The sequence below is a fragment of the Erpetoichthys calabaricus genome, chromosome 4 (assembly GCF_900747795.2).
Source record: "Erpetoichthys calabaricus chromosome 4, fErpCal1.3, whole genome shotgun sequence".
Classification (NCBI taxonomy): Eukaryota; Metazoa; Chordata; class Cladistia; order Polypteriformes; family Polypteridae; genus Erpetoichthys; species Erpetoichthys calabaricus.
In genome coordinates this window covers 201,646,142-201,673,079 of record NC_041397.2, presented here as the reverse complement: position 1 = coordinate 201,673,079, position 26,938 = coordinate 201,646,142, and the positions used below count along the sequence as shown (strand labels likewise).

Sequence of the window (26,938 nt, the reverse complement as noted above, 5' to 3'; positions counted from 1 at the left end):
ATGTCTAGCAAAAAACCAAGAACAGCTCCTATCAAGGATCAAGCATGGTTTTGAAGTGGTGGTGACTAGACACTGCTTTGTAGCCACAGGACATGAACAACTGAGTTCATCATTAACGGTTATACTCTTCTGGGAGTTAATCCTTGGCTGAAACTAGATCATGTAACAGGACAGTTATACTAAGCACACTTGCAAATCTACACGTGAATGGGTAAAAAAGAAAAAAAAAATCACGGATTTTGAATGTCCAAAAACAGACCTTATCTCAATTGAAATGCTATGGCAGAACCTTAAAACACAACGCATTTAAATGTCAATGAACTGAAAAAGTAAAAATTCTTCAAATACAATTTAATAGACTGATAAAATAATACATCAGATATAAAAACTAAACTTTTTCATATGATCATATGGTATGGCATTTTAAGATAATTTTTAAAAACATTTACTTAGTAAGTTTTAGTTTTAGCAATTGTGCTAAAAAATATATAATTAGCTTGAAGAAATATTATATACATACATAGAATAAATATTTTATACATACATACACACAGTTCTTTGGAAAGGATTCTAATTTTTTATTGTATAAAACCTTTCTAAAAATGAAACCTCTGTGCCTAAGCTGATTTAATTTTTCTTGCATGTTTTAGAAACTATATTGTTATTGGGAAAATAAATACTTCTATAATAACAATCATTACAAAACCTTTATTTCTTTTTAGGGTGTTGTCATATAGGTGTATAAACAAATCCTGATTCAAAAACTTTGACTCAACTGTAAGCTTGTTTCTATGGAAGGAAAAATTGCAACACTGAAAGAAGAAGGTGGCATTACTTGATTTCCAGGTTTAGTACTGGATTGCAAATATTTGTACTTTCAAATAATGGAAGGAAATAGAAGGTAATGGAAATGCATCTGGTTGGTTAGACTTAGAAATAAAATCTCACTTGCATTACTCTGTACTTGACTTTCTTTATACTGCAGTCATTAGTAGTTATTAATTTACTAACATTCCAAAAGTCACTTCACTGGCTCTCTAGCACATCTGAGTAAACTGACAGGAACTGTGGGAAACCCTCACCTTCATAGGACAAAGGGAAGTTCGTGCCAGTGATGGGCAGGTAACCCTGCCTCTTGGGGAACCACCAACAAAGCACAAAGCATATAATAAGGGCTTAGAGACAAAATTAAATACACCAAATAATGCAAATAATTTAAAAAAGTAACATTAACATAAATTTAAAAAAATCAAAAAGGCACAAACTGACACAAAATAAGACTTTGAACTCCAGCCGGTGGGGGAATCCTGGCTGAAACGTAATAGTGACCTTTATAACAGTGTGTCAGATTGCTTTATTATAACTCTCCTTGTAATTTAAATCTTTTGAAATAAAATACATAAACATACATACATATATTCACTCATAAATAAGTATACAAAATAAATATAAAAATGCAAATTATGGTTTAGGCTCAAAACAAAGGTTTTATAAATACATTGAAATCTGGCAAACCTAAAATTTTAACAGATCTCATGTACACTGAGGGACTACAGTACTTATTTGTCCTAACTTAACCAATAGCATCTGGTTGGTTAGACTTAGAAATAAAATCTCACTTGCATTACTCTGTACTTGACTTTCTTTATACTGCAGTCATTAGTAGTTATTAATTTACTAACATTCCAATTGTGTGCTACACACTTAAAATATGGGACCAATGTAAAAAGTACTATAAGTTAGAGATGTTGGTTTCTGCAGCTCAATTACCGGACACTTTTATATGTCAGTCCTCTTTAACTTAGACATTTGGACCTTCAGAGATATAGACAATGTGCTCACCTCTTTTGATCAAATATGTCTTAAATATGGAATTTCTTTAATTCATCATTTTAGGCTCTTACAAGTAACATACCTTGTTAAGAGAATCTGCTTAACTTCACACCTGAATATGCTTTAGCTAATATTTAGGAAAAATTGCAACTACATGTAACTACTATTAATGTCATTCATTGTAGGGATCTCTAGCCCATCATAGACAATGTTTTGGAAGACACTTCCCTATTAATACCTTATTAAGGTTGACATTAATAGATTTAACATTCATTATCAGTTGTTTATAACAGACATTGTCAGTCTGCACAAAAAAAGTTGGCATAAAAAATGTTGTAATATATATTAAAACTGTATGGTACACGTCTTTAGATTAAAATGATCAAAAATGTATTAGAGACTAAACTCTAAATAGAAATAATGCCTTCTAGCTGTGGCCTCACTAGACAAATCTTTTAGGATAGCCCTAAACTATTACAATTTTGTGGCAAGATAATTTATCTGCAATATAATGTTGGACTCCCAATTATTTAAAATCCTCTAATGGCAGATTATGAATAACATCAGATGGAACCGTGTTGACTGTATGGAAAAGTGCAGAGTTTTTTTTTTCAGAATATGGCAATAATATATTAATGTTATTCTAAAAAAGTCTGACAGTCTCTTGCCTTTGTGTTTTTTTTAATCACTGGTGTTTTAATCTATACGAGAAACTATTTCATAATTGGTGTTCTTCTTTCTTCTGAAAACTCTCTGAATTGGTTGAGGGTGATTTTTTATTATTTAATGTATTTTAACTTTGTCTTTGACGTTTTGATTTGATTGTATTTTTGACTGGAAGGTTTCAAATATTGTAATATGACTCTTACGACAATTGAGAGTTCACATACATGTAAGTCCTGAACATTTCCAAAATTGCCCATGAGAAGGGGATACCTGATTAAAAAAACAGCTAATAACACAGAGGGCCACTTTTGTACCTTATAAGAAGATACATTCTTAATGAAAATGCTCTGAAATAAATGAAGCTCCATGGAGCACAAAAAGGCAAAAAGAAGTTACCAGCAAAGGCAATCCAAGGTTAATAATGTCCCAATATACAATCCCATGGTGAAGTCAACAAATAGAGCAGAATGGTCAAAGCAAAAGCAAAAGACAAAAGTCACTTCACTGACTCTCTAGCACATCTGAGTAAACTGACAAGAACTGTGGGAAACCCTCATCTTCATAGGACAAAGGGCAGTTCGTGGCAGTGATGGGCAGGTAACCCTGCTTCTTGGGGAACCACCAACAAAGCACAAAGCATATAATAAGGGCTTAGAGACAAAATTAAATACACCAAATAATGCAAATAATTTAAAAAAGTAACATTAACATAAATTTAAAAAAATCAAAAAGCCACAAACAGACATAAAACAAGACTTTGAACTCCAGCCAGTGGGGGAATCCTGGCTGAAACGTAATAATGACCTTTATAACATAGTGTGTCAGATTGCTTTATTATAACTCTCCTCGTAATTTAAATCTTTTGAAATAAAATACATAAACATACATACATATATTCACTCATAAATAAGTATACAAAATAAATATAAAAATGCAAATTATGGTTTAGGCTCAAAACAAAGGTTTTATAAATACATTGAAATCTGGCAAACCTAAAATTTTAACAGATCTCATGTACACTGAGGGACTACAGTACTTATTTGTCCTAACTTAACCAATAGCTGGTTTGCTCCTCATTTACTCACATGAAAACATAAATTCAGTAGGTTATGAACTCAAAAAGGTTTTAAAAGTCAACACAAAAATATTGATCTATGTCAACGTGCCCCCTAGTTATTGTAAATTATGTTGAGAAGCCACTGAAGAAATGACTATAACCAGTAATCTATATGGCATTGTGGTCTGTAGGCCCAGTTACCTTAAATACTGTACTGAACATGTATTATATTCACTCAGCCTTCTATAAGAGTAACCTTATTAAGTAAAGACAGACACCATAGCAAAAAAAAAAAGTCATGCACAGCTCACATGGAGACAGGCCATTTTTTATGAAAGAACAGACTGTCTGTCTAATCATAATTTAAAACACATAACTAAGTAGATTAGGAATTCAAATTTTAAAAAGTTTTCTTAGCTCACTGGAAGGAGTTTGATTGTATAAAATTGCAGCATAGCTCTTTAGTTCTTTTTAAAATATAAAATTTATAGGCATGTTTGTGGATAAAACAATAACTGGCTAAGGACAGGCAATATATTCCTGCTTCCATACTCCAAAAGGATGCTGTTATGATGGGATTTTGGTTTTAACTTTAATTAACTCTCAAATAAGTTTAAAAAAATTAATTTTCTACCCATTTAAGGGTTTTTGACTACGGATATTTCAAATTTCCAAGTAATATCGTTTCAAACTTTATGTAGGAATTTGGAAATAATTTTTAACCATTAGCATTGCCATTTTTTCCTCTATATGGACAATAGCATTTCATAAGCTCGTTGCTATTACACACGTCCCAGGCAGTGGGTGTGCAGTCTCACGGGTTGCGGTGTCTGTCAAAAGTAGCATGACAACTTAAAAGGTTGCCACAGAAGTTCAGTTCCTATCCAAGTTTGTGGATATTCATTTAAAAGATTTCAAGTGAAATTTGGTTATTTTTCCTGTGGTTCATGAAATTTATACTTTGTGTATGACTAAGACTTCTGGATTTCGATTTGAGTTCAAAAACAGTGCAATCAGACTCCAGCTACAAACTTTGTACATATTTTGACTACATCTTCTCCTGATCCTTCTCTCTAAAATGGTTTCTTCATCTCTGGTTGAAAAGAAATAACAACTTGGTGTGCATCTGGCAGCTGACCTTACTTGGTAAAGTAATATCACCTCCATAGCCAAGAAGGAGTAGGAGAATTTCCGCTTGCTCCAGTGGCTGAAGAAGGCAAGCCTACTTCCCAACTACCCCTGCCTCCCCCCCGCCCCATTCTCACCAAATTCTGCAAGGACACCATTGAAAGCGTTCTGACCATTTGCATCACTGTCTGGTTTAGGAAATGCAGTGTCGCTAACAGTAAAGTACTACGACAGATAGCAGAAAAGAGCAACGAGTCCTCTCTGCCCTCCATTAAAAATGTTTTTATCAAGCATTGCATCTGCAAAGACTATAGCATTGTGAACGACTGCTCTCAAACCTCCCACGGTTTTCTTTGTCCTACTTCTTTGTAGCATCCAAAGCAGTTCTGCTAGGTTCTGCAATAGCTTCTACCCCTTGGCTGTCTGGACTCTGAACTCTGTGTTGCTCCCCTGGCCTCAGATCTGTTCTTATTAGCTTATTTATATGCAGTTCATTTGTTAAACTTGTTAGTACTATTGTTTTTTTATTAGTTGCTCTTATTTATTTATTACTATCTTTTAAAGTATTACTATATATTCACTTACAAATTATTTATTATTCATTTATTTAGCTATCTATTTACAATACAGTATAGTTCTTTACGTGTCTTGCAGTCCTGGGAAACATTTCGCACCACTGTATGCTACAACACTGTGCATGGATGGTATGACAATAAAGCACATGACATGACACATATTACATACATACATATACAGTATACACACACACACACACACACACACACACACACATATATATATATATTTTATATATAAATATACACACATACTTTACACAAATGTACATACAGTTCATATAAATATGTACACTAATTAAGTAAATCAATTGAAAAACCTAAAAAGAAAAATCTCTTACTTTTGACAGTGAAGTACAAGGACTTGCTGACATCAGCTCCAACATCATTGCTGACTTTGCACAAATAATAACCGCTATCCTCCTCCAGGACATGTTTAATCAACAAGGAGCCATTGATGAGGAGTTGTATCCTGCCATTCAGAGCAATGGGCTGGAAGATTGGAACATCAGGACCTAGGGTAAGTAGGGTAACAAAATAAAAATAAAAAAAAAAAACCACAGCGCTAAACCACCATCTATTGAAGATATATTGGATCCTCTCACAGAGTCCCCAGCACCCCCAAAAACTCTCTAACAGTATCTTAATGTACAAGAAAAAAAGTTTTTTTTTAAGATACAAGAACTAGCATATGCAGAAGTATTAATATAAATATAAATTAATATAATTAATATAAATATTAATAGATGAACATGAAATGCAGCACTGGCTTCACCTTTTGTGTACCATTTGCCTTTGGTCCCCACCCACTAGAATGTGTAGCTTATTGACAATTGTGAAGTTACATGTTAGAAGAAGTAAGGACTGAACAGTCTGAACAGACTGAACAGACTGAAGAACAGTCGTAGACTACTAAGCACTGTTGTAAGTCGCTCTGGATAAGAGCATCTGCTAAATGTTGTAAATGTAAGGATGGGAACTGGGTTACACAGTTTAGTGATGGGAGAACATCTGCTCAAAGTATGACAAAAGTCCAGCCTGTAAAGAAGCTTAGCTATTGTATTTCGCTGTTGATTTTTAGCAGGGTCATTCATATACTCAGCAGGATTAGATACAATTGTTTGCTGGACACCATATGGCAATTAAACACCCAAGTTAAAGTAATTCAGACCTCTCTTCCATAAGATCCTTTTAGCAATTATCCCATTAAGGTCCTTTCATTTTATAGTAAATCTTCAGAGTGCAATCCAGCAGTTATTGTGAGAGAACACCACTCCCAAGCCAATCAGTTCTAAACCCCCCACCTCTGCTAAAAAAACGAAAAGACTGATTATGTCATTAGTTTATTAACCAGTAGGCTTCTTGCTTGGGAGACAAATTTTAGAATGGCAGACTTTTACTGGCATAAACAATCTTTTACATAATTTTCAACTGATAATTTTCACTTGAAAGAAAGACAAAAACTCTTGAGTATTTGATAGAACTTGCATCTTTCACCACACGAGCATGGACCTGATATCTGCTTTTAAGGTCAAAGAAGCTATGCAGGATGTGAATTAGGTAGTGACATCAAAGTATTGATGATATTTCAATTCATATAGGCAGGCAGGTTGAAAAACAGTGAGAAGACTAGTAGAGCTACCGTCTCCTACCCAGGAACCTCATCTCCATGCTGCATTATCTTTCTCAGCTGCTTCATTTAAGGATAAGCAAGTATACCTGTTATGCCTATGTCAAATCACTCAACTTTTCCAGCAAATCTCCATAGCAGCCTTCATTTACATAATCTTAGCGAATCAGAGGCAGTCAGCCACACGCTTCATGAAGCAAGTGACCTAATGTGATATGCCCTGCGACTCCCTTCATAGTTGTGAGGGCTGGCTCTGTGTGTATAAGAGCTTACATCCAGAAGTACACTGCATTGAATAAGGAATGCTGGTGTTTTGGATCTCACAAACGGAAAAGAAGCTTGTCTTTCTGACGTCTTATATACACCAACAGAATGGAAAAAATGAATAAAGGGCAGAGACTGTGGCTGAATTCACTACACCTGTTAAGCCTTCCTACAGCGTCAGCTTCATCAGGCAGCACACAATTGGCTGTCAGAAAAAGGGGCAACAACAACTGTGCTAGGAGTTTGGCATTTAGTCAATAAATATGACATGGACAGTGATTTTCAGTTATTTAAACTGACATGGGAGGACAAGAGCAACAACTACAGTCGATAAATCTGAAATACCCCATGACTATAAATCGCATAAATTGACATCGACTTTAGGAGTACAAAAGATGCTTACCCTTGGAATAATACCTATACTGTTGTAGCAAAATGCAAATGTAAAATAAATATAGCAAGTTAAGCGTAAATAATTTAGCTGGCTCAAATGCCGTTTGGTCAAGTTTTGCTAGTAGTGTAGCCATGCCTCAACATTTTGAATTATAATTTTTAACCTTTGACATTCATTAAATTGATTATTTTCTTGGAAACCTAATGGTCAGCAGGGCTTGCAAAATGCAGTAGCCTGACATCCTGGGGCCATTAACTTTTTCCATTGGGCTACCAAAATGTAACACCTGCCTGCCTGATGGGCTACCGAAATTATACACAGAGAGAAATCAAATTCCCTCCTTTATTCACTTTGTCCGCTCTCATGACTTGCTATTTGAATGAAACAAAAAAAAGATCATGGAGCAAACAGGTTTTTAATCATGATGAATTAGTCTGCAGACATGTACACCTGTATGTGTATGTAAAGAGTGTACTTCTCTCTTCTCTGTTTCTTAGTGGCTGGAGATTACGAAGGCCATGGACAGCTACAGAACACTGTGCTTTCAGAAGGTGCAGTGCAATATACAAATAAAACACGGAGTGAGTGGCTAGTGTGTGGGAACAGCGCAGTACAGTGTTCGGTAGCTGCCACATCGGCCCTCTCCAGCCTGATCATAACAATATGACGTTTGCCAATCACAATTGCTGTACTGCTGCCAGCCCCTGTAAAGGATTATAGTTCTCGCTTCATTTATTTACTGTTGCTAAGTGATAGAGAGTTATAAGGAGCTCCAAAAGGGAGATGACCAAACATAAAACAGTTCTTTACAGTTATTTTCTCTAATCACACTAGTGAGCTGAAGTTATAAAATGAACAATAAACTAAACTAGTGCCTCCAAATTAATCTACACTGTATTCTTTTCTACCTGCTTTGTGAAATTCCAGGATAAGGGGCTAATGCCTGTTCTGACGGCAACAGGTGGATAAGGTTGCAGTCTATCTCAGGGCCCCCTTACACATACTCACCATTCATACTGCCATATTCAAAAATGCTCTTTTTAGACAGAATCATTTGAACTTGTGCAATGGATTACCCTACCATTCAGTACTTCTACAGGTACATAGTTACAATGCACAAATCCAACCATCTTTTGTTAAGTCCACCTCAGCCTTAAAAGAGCACAAAGTGAAAAATACAAACCGAAGTATGTAGACTGAATAGGAATCTTGTAGTAGGGTTATAATACATTAAAAGGGCTGCAGTCTAATAATGTAACCTTTTGGCCACAAAAGCATGCACACATTGTGTTAGCTTTCACAAAGGCTTTGCTCATATAGAATAAAACTTGCCAGAGGCACATTATACAGTATATTTCTCTGAACAATTTTCTACAAGTACAAGTTAATTCATGTGAACAAATTTTCAGTAGCCAGCTAAATAACCTTGAGATCCTTATCACACTTCAACATGTGTATGTTAGCGTGTGTTTGTGAGAAGCCGTATATTTTCTATGTATTTAAAGCTCATGTTCTCTCTTTTACAATGTAATATTTCAGCAGTATTTAATTGAGCTTGGGAGAAAATGTCTAGCAACAGTAGAGTCATCCTTACTGTACATGAAATAGTGAATCAAGTACATTTGCTGAGTAACAGCTCCAGCATGGTCTGTTTTCTTACTAGGGCATATCTTGACAGTGTTATACCTAACACTCAGAAAAATATGTATAACAGAATATTTGCTTGCCTCTAGTAGCAAATGATTAGAGAAATGTAACTTTTTTATAATTTGCTCTTTTCAGATCAAAGCTATCATTTAATATCTAGTAAATCAGGTGTCATAAATTTGTCATTTCTTGTCAAATGGGGAACAGTTTAAACATTCTTTAGGAAAAAGGATTATAAATAGATTCTTTATGTTTTTGTAAACACTGTCAACCTTTGATGTATCCTTTAATCATTGAAATGAAAGAAACTAGTGATCCCAGTAAATGTTTAAATAATTGTAAATGCTTTTGAAATATCATTAACAAATACAGCAATATGCTTTACAGTTATTGTATTGACAGTGCTTTCTAACAATCCTATGAGCTTCATACAATTATTAGATATTTGGATTTTTCACTAGTATAAAAATAATTTATTTCATTTTTGTGCTTATTGTAAACAATAATAATTGCCAGGAGTAGCATAGCTGCTAAGAGGAGGGATTTGTGTATCCCATAGCTCTCCCACCCAGATTACAGCAATTAGTGACTTCATTAGATTACATTCCCAGACTTCATTATATTCCCAGATTATCTGAAAATGTGCTATAGAAATAAATGAAAATGTGAAAAAATTAAATGTATGCTATAGAAACAAATGTTGTTGTTGTTGTCTGTATCTAACTTGGAAAAGAATGCTATGTTGTCCTAGCGCACTATGTAAAAACAGCAGGCACCACAATAACAGACAGGGAAGAAGAAATAATGGAATTGCACAAGAGGGTGCAGTTCCAGCACTTGTTTTGACTAAAAGAAAACATTTTCCTCATTAGTCAACTCTGTGTTAATATTTAACCAAAGTTTATCATCAATCACATGGACAACATAAAATAAATTTTATACAGTAAATGTGCAAGATTAATGTACAATACTGGAGTCAGGGCACTATCATAAGCTGCAATGGCCTTTTCTGTACCAGAATCTTAGCCATTTGAGGAATTACAATCAAGATGGAGTGGAGTCTTAACAATATGACAAGAAAAACGTTAATAACTATTTTCAATAATTGTCTTGGAAACGTTCACGATGCCATTGCTTTCTCAGCTGCAGTAACAGCTTTTCTAGCTACTTGCTATCATGATGACAGGAGTGCTGAAAGCAATCAAGCAACCCTTGTTTTATCACTCAAAAAGTGGTAGTACATAATTTAACAAGGAGACAGCAATTAATAATGTCAAAGCAAATGCAAACAAATGCTATGTTTGTGTATTTTTAATGTGTGCGGTGGCTAAATGAAGTTGACACTGTAATGGGAATTGTGTGGTGGTCACCTATTTTCTATACACTTTTTTCATTAATTAATTTGCTCATACTGTATTATGGAACTCTATTAGTTTTTTTTTTTTAATTTAGCTTTCTTGCCAGCACACTAGTCTTTTTAATGTTATTCACTATTCTGCACATTCGTGCCATATAAATTCCTTAAATATCACTGTTGCCAAGTTGCTCTTCAATAAAGTTATGGTCTGTGATCGCAGTGCTTAACACATGTTATGAAGAAGCAAGTGCCTTTGAAGATATAAACATATTACTACAGAAACTATAACTTTGACCAAAATATATCTGAGTGAGCATAAATTTCAAAAAAAATAAAAAATAATTAAAAGGGTTAGATACATATTCATTGATTTAAATCAAAAACTAAAAAGGTCTTGACAAAACCCACACCAGACAGAAATGTACAAACTCACCTTTTGAAAAATTCCAGACAATAGTTGGCACAGGGTATCCTTCAGCAGAACAGTTCAATACAACAGCTTTCCCATAAATGCCATCTTGGTCACCAGGCTGGACTACAAACCTAGGAGGAACTGAACAGAAAATAAATGAGTAAATATTGAAGGAATGGTGCATTCAGTTATAAAATGAAAAGTAAAAATGACAATTCAAATATCAATTCAATTTCTTAGAATAAAGAAGCAGACCTCTGGAGTGGTGGACTGATAAGAATAAGATGTACATTTCCAGTGCTGTGAAAAAGTATTTTCCCCTTCTTGACTCCCCTATTATGGCAAACGCTTGACAACGAATGTTTTCAGGTCTTCAACCAAAATTTACTATTAGATAAAAGGGCATTTGAGTGAATAAATGGCAATTATTTATTTTACATATAAATCATTTATTTAATAAAAAAAACGTTTTCTTGCACAAACTTGTCACTGTGTAAAAAAATAATTATTGTCAAATGAAAGCAGTCCAAAGAACAGAATAATTAAAGTCAGCTGATTGAATACAGCTAGTCTCGATTACAGCCATCTGTGCCCAATGTAAAACTTGCTTATCAGAGTCAAGTTATCAGCACAATCTTTCAAGAAGTACATAATGCTGTGATTAAAGGAAGTTAATGAATAGATCAGGGGAAAAAAGATATCTTCCAATGTGCAAAGAGCTACAAAGAAAATTGTAAGATTTTAGGATTGCATTTTAAAACGGTGAAAGCTGTAATTACCAAATGGAAAACAAGCATTATTGATGTGTTGCATTTTGATAGCACATGCAAATAAAAATTTAATTGTACACCATATTTTTCACAATAATAATCCTATGAATACTGAACTAGTTGAATATTCCATGAGATGGCCAACATAACAATATTGCTGTAAAGGTGCAGCATAAAATCACCCAGGATGACAAAAAAGAAATGTCTGTTTTTTCCAAGCAGAGGCTCATTACCCCTTGATCAGAAAGGGCTGGGTTAAAAAAACGAAAAGAATTTTTTGGAGAATAACAAAGCAGAAATCACTAGTAACCAAAGTGAACATAAACACTTATCTTTCATTTACAGTAAAACATGATGAAAAGTGGAGATAAAAGTGGAAATATTAAAACAACTTTATGTCTGGTGCCCGGGATTTGTTCCTGCCTGGTGCCCTGTGTTGGCTGGGATTGGCTCCAGCGACCCCCATGACCCCGTGTTAGGATATAGCGGGTTGGATAATGCAGCAAGACAATAACCCAGAACACAAAAGAATCAGAATAGCTGATAAGAACTAAAATCAAAGTTCTGGACTGAATAGTCAAAGTGGGGACCAATACCCATTAGGGATGCTGTGTCAGGATCTGAAATGTGCCAATTTACTGTCTGTTTGAAAATCTACCAATGCAACTGAAAGAGTGGGCTAAAATCCTTCCAAAGTGATTAGAAAGACCAATTTTTGAGTTAATAGCAAGTGTTTGGTTTCAGTCATTGCAGCTAAAGGTCGCACAAACAGTTATTACGTATAAAGGGCCAATAACTTTTCAATTAGTGCTTGTTGGTAAGGTATAACTGTGTGCTGAAAGTGTGATTTATTCACTTACGTGTCCTTTATTTCATATTAGATTTTGCTAATAACATTCAGTGTTCAAAACAGTTGCACTAATGATGGAAATCATAAAGGGGCAACCACTTTTTCATATTACTGCTTTTAATATTGGAAGATATTTGAATCTGCATAAGCACATACTCCATTGACCAGAAGGTCAACAAAAAACACAATGGTAGAAAATGTAACACTGTCAGTTTTTTTCCCCGTTATGGAAAGTCTGTTTCCCCTATGCTTTACTTAACTGCTTACTTACCTCTAACAATTAACTGACTTTGATGTTCAACTGCTGCAGCATCATTCCTGGCAATGCAGGTGTAATTTCCATTGTGTATCAAGGAGAGATTGGATATTCGTAAGGAGCTAGTGAAGTCAAGGTTGTCAATGCTAACACCTAAACTGGCTGGGATTGGCCGTCCATCCTTTTGCCACGTAATGGTGATTGGCAGATCCCCTGAGACAACTACACATGGTATAAATACACGCTGGCCAATTGAAAATCTCTGGATCTCAAAGGGCTGGATGAATGGAGGAACTGAAAGAGAGAGAGGGAGAGATGAAAACTGAATCAGAACTGTTAATTTCAAAATAGAATGTTACATTATCCACCATCAACTATAAAGCATGTTAACATTTTTTTAGTGGTGTTACACAGTTACCACTTCATTTGTTATATTCTATTAAATCACCGTAATAGTGTACAATAAGCAATCATTTTGATAGTAACCGAAACTTCAGCTTTATTAATAAATAATAAACTATTAAAACTACATTTGGTCATTGTCAAAAATAACTGTTGTTGGACAGGCTTTTTTTCACATTCACTTACGCTTTTAATAACTTTCTCATCCCAACCTACCCTGCTAAAAACTAACATAAAACAAAAACTTTACCAGGACACAGGACAAAACAGCTACATAGGCACTTACACAGATAGGATTTGTCTATTGCAGGGGTTTCCAACTCCAGTCCTGGAGAGCTACTGTGGCTGCAAGTTTTCAGTCTAACTCTTTTCTTAATTAGTGACCAGTTTTTGCTGCTAATTAACTATTTCCCTTTATTTAGTTTGCTACAGTCCTATTGGGTTCCGTGGGTGCTGCAGAGCCCTACTATGTCGGGCATTAGTGACACTTGGGAGTACTTCTGAACCTCCCTAACAAGCCTGGAGCACTCCCACCTGCATTCACTCTAGGAGTTGAAAAAGAAAGAAAGAAAGAAAGAAAGAAAGAAAGAAAGAAAGAAAGAAAGAAAGAAAGAAAGAAAGAAAGAAAGAAAGAAAGAAAGAAAGAAAGAAAGAAAGAAAGAAAGAAAGAAAGAAAGAAAGAAAGAAAGAAAGAAAGAAAGAAGTGTACTTTGTTTACTTGTTGTACTATGTTCCAGGTGGGAAACTAAAGAAAAGAGTTTCCTACTTTAAATAAATTCGTGTGTGATGCTGAAACTTGTGCCTAGTGTCTTTCTTTGTCAGGTTTGGGTGACTGGTGCACTCCCTGCAGGTCACAATATCAAATTGCAAACTTGGTTATGCTAAACTTTTACTGAATGAAGTGGAAAGAAAGAAAGAAAGAAAGAAAGAAAGAAAGAAAGAAAGAAAGAAAGAAAGAAAGAAAGAAAGAAAGAAAGAAAGAAAGAAAGAAAGAAAGAAAGAAAGAAAGAAAGAAAGAAAGAAAGAAAAGTGTACTTTGTTTACTTGTTGTACTATGTTCCAGGTGGGAAACTAAAGAAAAGAGTTTCCTACTTTAAATAAATTCGTGTGTGATGCTGAAACTTGTGCCTAGTGTCTTTCTTTGTCAGGTTTGGGTGACTGGTGCACTCCCTGCAGGTCACAATATCAAATTGCAAACTTGGTTATGCTAAACTTTTACTGAATGAAGTGGTAATTTAAATGCATAAAAATTATTTTTTGCTTTTTAGTATTTTGTTCTTTTTCATTTTCTGATTACTTATGTCATCATTTACTAATGAAAGTACTAACACTAAAATAGCTGCCCTTTAGCAGTCAGTATTGCTTACTCTAGTGTTCCCTATGCTTGTCATTCATTGTTGGTATTCAGATCAATTAAGTAAGCAAACTTCACAGAAAAAGTGAACTGAAAGGAAAATGACAAAGTTCGGTATCTACAGATATGGCAAAAATACAAATATCATTTAAAAGTAAAACACTGGTATAGATATACATTGGTATAACACTTTGGTATAAGTTAGGAAATACAGTAATTTATTTGCTTGCTTACCAAAAATTCTGGAACGCTTAACAACAGTAACTAACTATTAACCTTTATACTCCAATGCAAGGCAGGGGAATTCTTTTTTGGAAACATACCTTTAACAGTAACATGTACGCTCTGGCTAATTAAGAGCTGTGGTTGAAGGAGGACACTGCATGTGTATTCTCCTTCATCAATTTCCTTCTGTACATCAGAAAGCATAAGAGTGCCATTATTCTCAAAGGCACGCTGACGGTGATTGAACGGTATAAGATTTGAATTCTTATACCACTTGATAGAGTAATAGGGGTAGCCAATTACACGGCAGTGGATGAAGGTGTCCCTTCCAGCGATTGCAGTAATATTCTTCATCGGACGTATACTTGCAGGACCTAAACAAAGACAAAAGCAGACAACTCTTTAAAACAATTAGGCTTGTCACATTAAATCACAAAAAGATAGTAATTTTCATGTCATTCTTAAGAACAATTTAAATAGTTATATTTAAGAGATTTGTGCCATGAAATGGAGATGACCAGGTGTTTGAAAAATAAAAAAATAATTAGGAAAAGGTTGGTAAATTTGGAATAAGTGAATATTTACGAAAGATTTGCCAATTAGGAAAAAAAAACAAAAATGAATGGCCAATGTTTTACAATCTGCCACTATTAGGAACTTTCAACCATAGTTTAAAAACAAAAAAGATTTTTCACCCTCCCTAAACTTACTTACCAAAGTCTCACTTGTACTTTCACTGTGTTTTGGCCTACTAAAATTCTTCACTCTACGTAGAAGATATTCATTTTCTTAACTTTTTTTTTTTTTACACTATTTTTTCCTCCTGTGAGTTTTACATCATGTATAGGTATAGGATTCTCTGCAACAAGCAGAAGTGAAACAAGTAGAAAATGAATTGATTCTACATTCTTATAGATCGTATACTGCGTACATTAACACTGCTGGTGATATTCCTACAAGAAATACTCTGTCATGTTTAAGTCAGGTGATTGAGTGTATTTTCTTTTCACAGTATTACAGGAATGTAAGACCTCAATGTGAAACAGGCAATTTACAAATACTATCATATTAAAAGCAGTACTCCACTACACTACTAACTAGGGGTTCTTCTACAACTCCAGTCAATAGGAATGTCTGAAGGCTGATTTTTTTTCTGATATTAGAGTACATAAACTACATGTACATGTAATTAAAGAGAAATTGAGGAAGAAAACTCATCTGAAAATGCTCAATTCAGCCAGCTTCAGCATACTTTTTATGAGCAGTTTGCAAGAAGCAAAATATATTTACAACACTGAATTCTACATAACAAATGTATTAGTTTTTAATTGTGTATTAATGTTTGTTGCTCATATGCTGGTGTTTGCACATGAATTACACAGGCTTTTATATGTGTACTGTAGGTGGAAGTATTGGTTACATATTATATATATATATATATATATATATATTAGTGGTTATGATGGGATAAGACTTCAGCTTCAGATAAAAAGTATAATAATAAATTATACTATTCTGCAGAATTGAAATGTAATATTAATTGCAGCATTAAACTATTATAACCCAAATATTGGAATATCACTGTTTTGTGGGAATCCTGGCAATTACCTCCATTTCTGGGCCATATCGGATTTTGATACAAATATTAGAAAATGCCCTTATATAGCGCTAATTCATGAACACTTTTAATTGGTAGAATCCATCAGAAAGTAAAACCTTATTCACAATTAAAAAACAATGCAGTAAATGAGTCAAGAATGACCAACTAATTGCATATATAAATTTAATGTAATAGAACAACTTTGGGGGGGTAAATCTTTAAACATCTCTTTAATAAGGGGGATAAGACAGACTATAGGAGTCAAGTGAAGAACTTTGGTGGAAAGAGAACAAAACCAGCAAAACCAAGGAACTGGATATTGACTTTTACCACATCAAAGAGCCGCTATATCCATTTATTGTTCTTGGAGTGGATGTAGAGGTGGTCCACTTCTACAAGTATTTGGGGGTCAACATCAATGCCATGTTGGAACTATAAAGAAAGGGCAGAGAGGGTCTTTTTTCTTAGGAGACTGTGTTCCTTTAATGTGGGTAGTGACATACTTCATATCTTCTATAACTCTCTGATGGCCAGTGCGATTTTCCACACTATGGTGTACAAGGCTCTCACTTTGAGAGAGGCCTACCAAATCAACAAGCTAATTAAAAAAGCAGGCTCAGTTGTGGGATACACTCTGAACCCACTGGAGAAAACTAAACTGAGTGCCATTATGAATAATGCTGCATATTCTCTCTCTTACACACTAACACAGCTTAAACACTGGAAGCAAAAAATTACAGCATAAGAAACATTTTCCAAATTTGGTGATGTGGTGTCTCTCAGTGCTGGGCCTGCTTGTCTTTCTAACATATTATTATGTTCATCAACATCAATATTTTATATATGAAGCTGGTTATATTTACAAGTGAAAATAATCTTAGTGGAATGGCAGATAACCTCTTATCAGCTGATGGACCTAGGCAGCCATAATTCAGATTTGGCCAAACTTGCGACTAATGAAATTTAATGTAAATAAATGTAAAGAACTGCACATAAAGGAAAAATGTTGTATTCGTATATACACCTTATGAGAAGGATGAGAAGGACTCAGGGATTGCAATGGATTTTTCACCGTTGACAACCACTCATGGTACAGAAGTGATTAAGGTGTCTAATTGGGTGTTAGCATACAGACCATAATAAACAGAGTGAAAATCAAGGGCGGCTATACTTAAGCTATATAAGCCACTTGTGAGGACTTATCTGAAATGCAGTGTGCAGTTTTAGTCATTATATTAAAAAAAAGATATAACAGCACTAGAGAAAGACCAGAGAAGAGTCTCCAAACTCATACAAGTAGGAAGATAGCAGAGATTTAAGCAGATGAATAGACTGTGCATGATCATAATGCACCTTCGTCGATAGCTTATCAGCTTTAACAACTGAAAAAATGTTTGAATTGATATTTTGGCCATGGATTTTCATCAGAATCACCAGGTAGAAAAAACAAGGCACAGTTTGCTGTCCTTATCACTCCTACATATCCTTTCACTTTCATTATTTTAAAGTTTACTGAGAGACATATTTTATAGTCAAGTTTGACACAGCTTCCTTCTTCTTATTACATAGAATACATATGGAAGACTTATTATTATAATAAAGTATATGCAGTATAGGAACTGTATCTAATCAATGAGCATAATAAAATTTAAAAATAAACAAGTAAAAGACAAATTACAAAAAAAAGGCAAATGAGGACTTTTATCCAAACTTTTTGCTTTGTTGATCGTTTTGTGATTTTAATCAATTAATTGTCTAATAATGCTTTTTCCTTTCTAGGGTTGCAAAAAGCCACAGCTTATCCTTGAAGCAAAAAGCACAAGGGACGAATAAACCCTGAATGGGATACTAGTCACATTATTGCATACACATTGGACTGATTTACAATCTTGAATTAATCTAAAGTGCACATTTTTGGTACCAAAGCACCAGTAAAAAAAATTCATTGACAACATGAAAAAAAATGCAAACTGCACAAACACAAACACACACAGTGTTAACCATTACAATATCTTCAGGCCTATATATGACCTGGTTTTGTCTTTGAAATAAGTAAAATCACCTCATATTTGCATTTGAATGAAACTTTTGAGACCTTTACAACATTTCCCAAAATTAAAAAAAAAAATAAAAAGCTTTTGTACAGTTTCTGAAAAATGTTTACTTTACCATGTGTTGCAGGTCAGTATTGCCCCACCATTTCCTTTAGCAGATTTTCCACTGTATTTAAGACATCTTATTTCTTCACAACACATAGAAAATCCTAAATGTAATCTTTTCAGCTCAGAATTATTAATGCTTTTAGCAAAGTGGCACCCTGACTTACAAACAGCAAAATCATTTCCAAATGTCACATTTTAGCTGTTCCACATTTTAAACCTTCAGGTCAATTTGGAAGCACCATATTTCTGTATTACTTCAACTTCTGTAAAAGTTAAATTTCCCCTTGAGACAAATAAAGTATTATCTATCTAACTATCTATCTATCTATCAATCAATCTACCTTAGTGGAACGTACTTTCTATTTAGACAACTGCTTGCTTACATCCTATAATAACATCTTAAATATCACCTACTCTAAAACTACAGATTAAGACAGTCGATCAATATAAAATATGTTTGAAGTGAAAAATCTGATGTCCAGGGTACCTAAGAAGTAGTGTATTTGGTATTAAAAAAAAAAAAAAAGAACTGGAAGGCACAGTATTAAGTCAGCATCCGAAGACCTTATTAGGGTTAAATTATGCCCCCTCCAGTGAGGAGGCTCAAACAGAGCCACTGTCCCACCATACCTCATACAAATGTAGGCAATGATTTAAAATAATCCATTATTTACAGAACTTCATTCATGACCTCTTTTATACAGTATATTAAAAAAGAAACCATGGCTAGCATATTCTAAGGCAACATATTCTTCCCATTTAAATCACAGCATCTTCAGTTAAAATTTGGATATATGGCACAAACAATGTTAGAAATAGATACTAAATCTTCTATTTCGATATTTTTTTCTAATTACATTTAACTTCACTACATTGTATAGAAAAAGAAAAACTGCACAGATAATGACAAGATGGGACTATAAACATATATTAATGTACTGGGACAAAGATACAAATATAAATGAGGTAGAAATAATATTTTCACTCAAAGTTAAATGAAACTACAATAATCCAAAATGAAAATAACTGATTTAGATTTGCTCATATATATATATATATATATATATATATATATATATATATATATTATATACATATTATATATATATATATATACTGTATATATACATACATATTATATATATATATACATACATATTATATATATATATATATACATATTATATATATATATATATATATATATATATATGTGTGTAGTATCATTGATTAATACTATATGAAAAAACTAAACTAAACACAAAAATGTGAGAAAAAAATAAAAAACAAAATAATATAATTTATTTTTAACTGATGATCTTATGATGAACTGATGATGGTTGGTGGGCAACAGTGCAGTTACAAGATATTTTTTTACTATTGATTCCTAATTTTTCTTTATGTTTCTAACTATGTGAATAAATGCAATAAAATGACAATTGAACATGGGTTTATGAATAAGCATGTATCAAACACACACACACACACACAGACAGAAACACACACCAACACCCATTATGTGGACAGTAGACTATACTGTATTAAGAGTTTGTATATATCAAACATGCAAATTTATACAGTACATATATGTACAGAATGTATATGCAGGTATATACATGCTGTGTATTTTTATTATATGTATATATATATATATATATATATATATATATATATATATATATATATATATATATATATACACACACACACACACACACACACACACACAGTATATATTATATATATATTATATATATATATATATATATATATATATATATATATATATACGCCAGTGGTGGACCGTGCATTTCACACCTAGGCCTTCAGTAGTGCTCCGTCTGAATCAACCCACCCCTCAAAAACTAATTTATGGTTATAAAAGCCATCTTAATATGCAGAAATACAGTATAAACAGCTGTTGCATCGCAGATAGATAACTCCTGTAGCCACAATAAATGCCTTTATTGAATAGACAAACCAGGGGTGAACAAGTTCCTTTCTACTGCAGCTACAGCCGCGACACACATAAAAAACATCAATAATAACTCATAAACTTGCAATATTATTTAGGAAATTCGCAACATTTTACTGACCAAAAATTCGGATTATTTGTAAACAAAATCCATCCTCCTCTCTTTCCTCAAAAACAGTTCAATTACTCTGTCGTACAGATTATCCATGCGCTTCAGTTCCATCACGAAGTCCCTTTCTATCACCATCGAAGCTAATGCTGAAAGTCGAACCTGGCCTGTCTTATTTCTGGCATAAGTTTTAATTCGCTTTAGGGCTGAAAATGTCCGCTCGACAGAAGCAGTGGACACGGGAATGGTCACCGCCAAACATACCAATGTGTATAGCTTCCCCATGCTCTCATTCAGATTTTTCTATTACACCATCCTATCCAATCAACGGGTCTGAATACGGTGACGTTGCTGTACGCCTGCTAGAGGGCCCTAGTGACACCAACTCAAAATCTGATTGGTTGAAGCAACAGTTTAATCGACATTTATTTTGTGTTAGAAGGCCTGCAGAACGAATTGTGAAGGTCTTCGGGCAGACTTCTTTGACTTTGACCCTGCCTGGCAACAAATGATGGCTGAAATGTGATTGGTTAAATGCTTTAATACGAAAATACATGTCTGGAAGAGGCACAGCCATCGGAAAAGCTATGAAAGGAAGCGGACAGACTATTTGTAATTATTTAATAAGTATTCATGGACAAAATATAATTAACATCAGTTTGTGATTCAGATATTTTTTTAGGCCAGCAGAGAAGGCCTTGCAGGCCCTGACGGTCCACCACTGATATATATATATATATATATATATATATATATATATATATATATATATATATATATATATACACACACACACACACACACAAGGGGAAGACCCGAAAATACTTTTTTTAAAGACTTTTTTTTTTGACAAATCGTGTATTTCTCAGAACACTTCCAAAACTGAATCATCCTCAAAATGCTCTCCCTGAGATGCTAAATACACTTGTCCCACCGCTTTTTCCATTGTTCAAAACTGTTCTGAAACTCTTGTAAAGTGATTATCTTCAATGCCTCCATCATTTGCTTCTTGACCTTCACTACATCCTGAAAATGCTTTCCTTTAAGGTCCTTCTTCATTCTTGGAAATTACAGAAAAAGTCGCAGGGTGCAAGGTCGGGAGAGTAGGGGGAGTGGGAAACTGTTGTCATCCTGTTTTTGTGAGAAACTGCCATAAACTCAATGTTGTGTGAGTGGGAGCCTTGTGATAAGGAAGCCACTTCCCTGATCTCCACAATTCCGGTCGTTTTCTCCGCACTGCATCACAAAATCGCTTGAGCTCTTCAAGGACATCGCTTGGCCAAATGAAGCAGAGGGCAGTCTTGTACATGCACCTAGTGGCAAATGCTGGAATTAATGCCTCTCCAGCCTCCAGAAAAAATTCTCGTTATGTCCAGGGTCCCCTCTCGTATAGTATATATATATATATATATATATATATATATATATATATATATATATATATATTTGCACATAAATATATATACATATACACACACCTACAGCATACACACTTATAGCACACTTATACCCATACAGATAAACATGCAAATTGTACATCTATGAGTACATATACTGCTTACATACAGAGGCACAAACAAACACATACAAATATATTGACATGCATGAACAAGACAGACAACAGAGATAAATACAATACAATGCTATCCTGAAATGAGTTCAGTAAAGGTTAGTTCTTTTGAGATTTCTTCAAGCATGCATGAACATTACAATAAGAATGAGTTATGTGTGTGTTTTGGAGGAGCTGATTTGACAAGCACCTCTTACGTTTATTCGAGCCTGGTACGTGACGACACCAGCTGAGTTGTTTGCAGCACATCGGTAAACCCCGCCATCACGAACTTGGGTGTTGGAGATGTTTAAGTAGCTCAGCACATTCCCTTCTGAGGTGATGATCTGGCTGATTCGATGGTTGCCATCTTTTACAATGGGGTCATCATCCAATGTCCATGTGATGGTAGGAAGAGGCGTTCCTTTCACATTGCACATAAGAGATACCAGTTCATTGGGACTGACCACTTTTTCACTGAAAGCAGAGGTGATCTTTGGAGTTCCATCTGAAAATGGGCAATGGTAAACAGAGACAGAAAGAGAAAACATTTAAATTGATAGATTATCCAGTTCTTACTTGTAATTAAACAGTATTGCCAAAAATTTAACCATTTAAGGTAACATGAAATCATTAACAGCAATGTAATCAGTAAAGTAAAATTAACTTATTTTATTAGACTTCTTTAAATACACTTGGGAGAAAGTTTTGTCCTATTTATACACTGACAACAGATAATGAAAAAATGTTTGTCTTTGCTTGCTATATAAAAGTACTTTATTAACAATTACAAAATGTTTTTACATTGTTCTTGAGTTTCTACATATTCCTTATGTTTTTATCCATTTTGCAAAGAATGTTGCTATATGTATATTTTTTTTGTGTGTAGGCGCACACAAACCAAACAGACTAAATAGGTTTTAGAAACATTTCCATTTTCATATGTCTTGTTAACTTCTGTATTAGGAGTAATATCACCCTTCTGTACATTCCCTTAAAATAAATTGTTATTTAAAAGCTTATTTGAACATTTTCACTATTCATACTTAGACACACTACTAAATTGTATGTCTTTGAATATAGAATAAGGACAGCAAATGTTTGAGTTGTAAAGAAGGATGACAGTCCCTGACCTTTTAAGAGACCTCCAAAAACACCTGCTGCTTTTAACATCCCATTGTTGAAGAATTTGGTTCAGATTTACGAAACAACTTTGGGAGTAACAAAACAATCAACAGCCTCTTTCAACTTTCTATTCAGTGTTTGGCTGCTGTCATCGCTTGTGAAACAAAGAGCTGCTGGCTTTTCATCCTGAATGAAAACTGACACATAACAAATAAAATCGCCAGGCACACTCACAGTGCATGGCTGCCCTCTCCTTTTTTTCTCCTTTGGTGACAGGCTTTTTCGAAGATGAAAGCCGACATTATTTTCCCAGTGAGACCTGAGTAGCTTTGAAATCTTGCCTGCTGTCGCTCTCTGATAACTTGCACACTTTCTACATCATTATAGATTATCAATACTCCCTTTATAAAGATCCATGGCCACAGGATATGGTTGCCACAGAAACAGGGTGCAGGTAGGCAATGTCAGCATTCTCCTAATATTCTAATAATAGATGCCACACTGTGACTGCTCTGCAGCCATCATTAGCAAGCAGGTTCCACAAGAATCAATTACCTTCTTCTGCTCTCCAAAGTCGAAGCATGCCTCTCCAGATGTACTAATTTTGATTGTAACTTCATTTAAAACAGAAATGTGTACTACAACTCATGTCTTCTTCAGTTAAAGAATTTAAATTGTTTTTATAATAAAGTATTTTTATAAAATATTTCTTTCCCTTAGGTATCAGCACACAAGAGCAGTACATATTATTGCTGTTTTAATGTGTTTTCTTTGCACAAAGTGTAATTGTTTAAGCAGAAATGCAATTAAAAACAAGCAGAAATGTTTCTAAAGCTCATGCCTGTGCCAGAACATTGAATTGGATAATTTTTATTTATTCAATACATTTCTCAAAAAAGTAGTGTTAAAGGGGATATATACATATATACTGTATATATATATATATATACACATACATATATATATATATATATATATATATATATATATATGTATGTGTATGTATGTATGTATGTATGTATATATATATATATATATATATATATATATATATATATATATATACATATATATACACACATATATACATATATATACACATATATATACACATATATACACACATATATACACACATATATACATATATATACACATATATATACACATATATATACATTATACACATATATATATATATATATATATACACACATATATATATACATTATACACATATATATATATATATATATATATATTTATATATATATATATATATATATACACACACACATATACAGTACTGTGCAAAAGTTTTAGGCAGGTGTGAAAAAATGCTGTAAACAAAAAATGCTTTCAAAAATGAACTGTTAATCATTTATTTTCATCAATCAACAAAATGCAGTGAATGAACAAAAGAGAAATCTAAATCAAATCAATATTTGGTGTGACCACCCTTTGCCTTCAAAACAGCATCAATTCTTCTAGGTACACTTGCACACAGTTTTTGAAGGAACTCGGCTGGTAGGTTGTTCCAAGCATCTTGGAGAACTAACCACAGATCTTCTGTGGATGTAGGCTTCTTCACATCCTTCTGTCTCTTCATGTAATCCCAGACACACTCGATGATGTTGAGATCAGGGCCATACCATCACTTCCAGGACTTCTTGTTCTTCTTTACGCTGAAGATAGTTCTTAATGACTTTGGCTGTATGTTTGGGGTCGTTGTCCTGCTGCAGAATAAATTTGGGGCCAATCATATGCCTCCCTGATGGTACTGCATGATGGATAACTATCTGCCTGTATTTCTCAGCACTGAGAACACCATTAATCCTGACCAAATCTCCAACTCCATTTGCAGAAATGCAGCCCCAAACGTTCAAGGAACCTCCACCATGCTTCACTGTTGCCTGCAGACACTCATTATTGTACAAACAAACTGCCTTCGGCTACAGCCAAATATTTCAAATTTTGACTCATCAGTCCAGAGCACCTGCTGCCATTTTTCTGCACCCCAGTTCCTATGTTTTCGTGTATACTTGAGTCACTTGGCCGTGTTTCCACGCCGGAGGTATGGCTTTTTGGCTGCAACTCTTCCATGAAGACCACTTCTGGCCAGACTTCTCCGGACAGTAGATGGGTGTACCTGGGTCCCACTGGTTTCTGCCAGTCCTGAGCTGATGGCACTGCTGGACATCTTCCGATTTTGATGGGTAATAAGCTTGATGTGTCTTTCATCTGCTGCACTAAGTTTCCTTGGCCGACCACTGCGTCTACGATCCTCAACGTTGCCCGTTTCTTTGTGCTTCTTCAAAAGAACGTGAACAGCACATCTTGAAACCCCAGTCTGCTTTGAAATCTTTGTCTGAGAGAGACCTTGCTGATTCAGTATAACTACCTTGTGTCTTGTTGCTGTGCTCAATCTTGCCATGACATGAAACTGTCTTCCACAACCTCACCTTGCAGAGTGAGGCTGTTCCTCACCCAGTTTTAAGCCTCCTACACAGCTGTTTCTGTCTCAGTTAATGACTGTGTTTCAACCTACGTGTGACACTGATGATCATTAATACCTGTTTGGTATAATTGGTTGGTCATACACTGGACTATAATCCTACAAAATCCCTGATTTTGTGCAAGTGTACCTATAAGAATTGATGCTGGTTTGAAGGCAAAAGGTAGTAACACCAAATATTGATTTGATTTAGATTTTTCTTTTGTTCGCTCACTTTGCATTTTGTAAATTGATAACAATAAACAATAATTATTTATATTTCTGAAAGCATTCTTTGTTTACAGCATTTTTTCACACTTGCCTAAAACTTTTGCACAGTACTGTACATATATATATATATATATATATATATATATATATATATATATATGTATATATATATAATAGACAATTTATAAAATATATATATATAAAATAGACAAGATCCATGGCCACAGGATCTTTATAAAGGGAGTATTGATAATCTATAATGATGTAGAAAGTGTGCAAGACAAGATATTGTCTTATATATATATATATATATATATATAATACACAAGATATTACACTTCACTAGCAACCACCCGGTATCTCATAAACAGAGCTGTGCTAAAACTCTATTCAGAAGAGTCCACACCCATTGTAATACGAAGGAAACAAAAATGAATGAGAGACGCTATCTCTTCCATCTTTTCACTTCAAATGGATACTCAAAAACATTCATTAATCGGAGCTTACACAGAAGACGCCAAAAAAATCAGCAAACAATTGAATTGAATCAGAACCCCACCTGGCACTCACTCCCTTATCACCACAAGGTGTCTAAAGGTACAGCGCGCATCCTGGCCAAGTCAGGCGTCAGAATAGCACACAAACCCACGAACAATCTGCGCACGGTCCTGTTTAATGTTAAAAACAAGAAATCGATAGCAGAAACACGAAACGCAGTTTACAGAATTCCATGCAATTCTTGCTCAACGGTATACATAGGACAAACTTCAAAAAGAATCGCAACACGTATACAGGAACATCGCAACGCCGTCAGAAGAAAGGACTCACGTTCATTGATCTACACGCATACTAAATCAACAGGACATACATTTA

The 26,938-nt window shown here is 34.3% G+C and overlaps 1 protein-coding gene across 2 annotated transcripts in view; it reads right to left on the bottom strand.

The window, feature by feature from the left end:
* dscamb (Down syndrome cell adhesion molecule b) overlaps window positions 1-26,938 on the bottom strand; it is a 681,084-nt gene that overhangs the window by 234,172 nt on the left and 419,974 nt on the right. The window contains exons 7-11 of one of the 2 annotated variants that reach the window (XM_028800187.2): window positions 22,427-22,723; window positions 14,919-15,194; window positions 12,855-13,133; window positions 10,985-11,104; window positions 5,601-5,774 (exon numbers count right to left, since the gene is read on the bottom strand). In XM_028800187.2, coding sequence (XP_028656020.1) covers window positions 5,601-5,774; window positions 10,985-11,104; window positions 12,855-13,133; window positions 14,919-15,194; window positions 22,427-22,723 — 1,146 coding nt within the window. Of the gene's footprint in view, window positions 1-5,600; window positions 5,775-10,984; window positions 11,105-12,854; window positions 13,134-14,918; window positions 15,195-22,426; window positions 22,724-26,938 lie in introns of those variants that run through there. The other variant, XM_028800188.2, reaches the window with a different exon arrangement.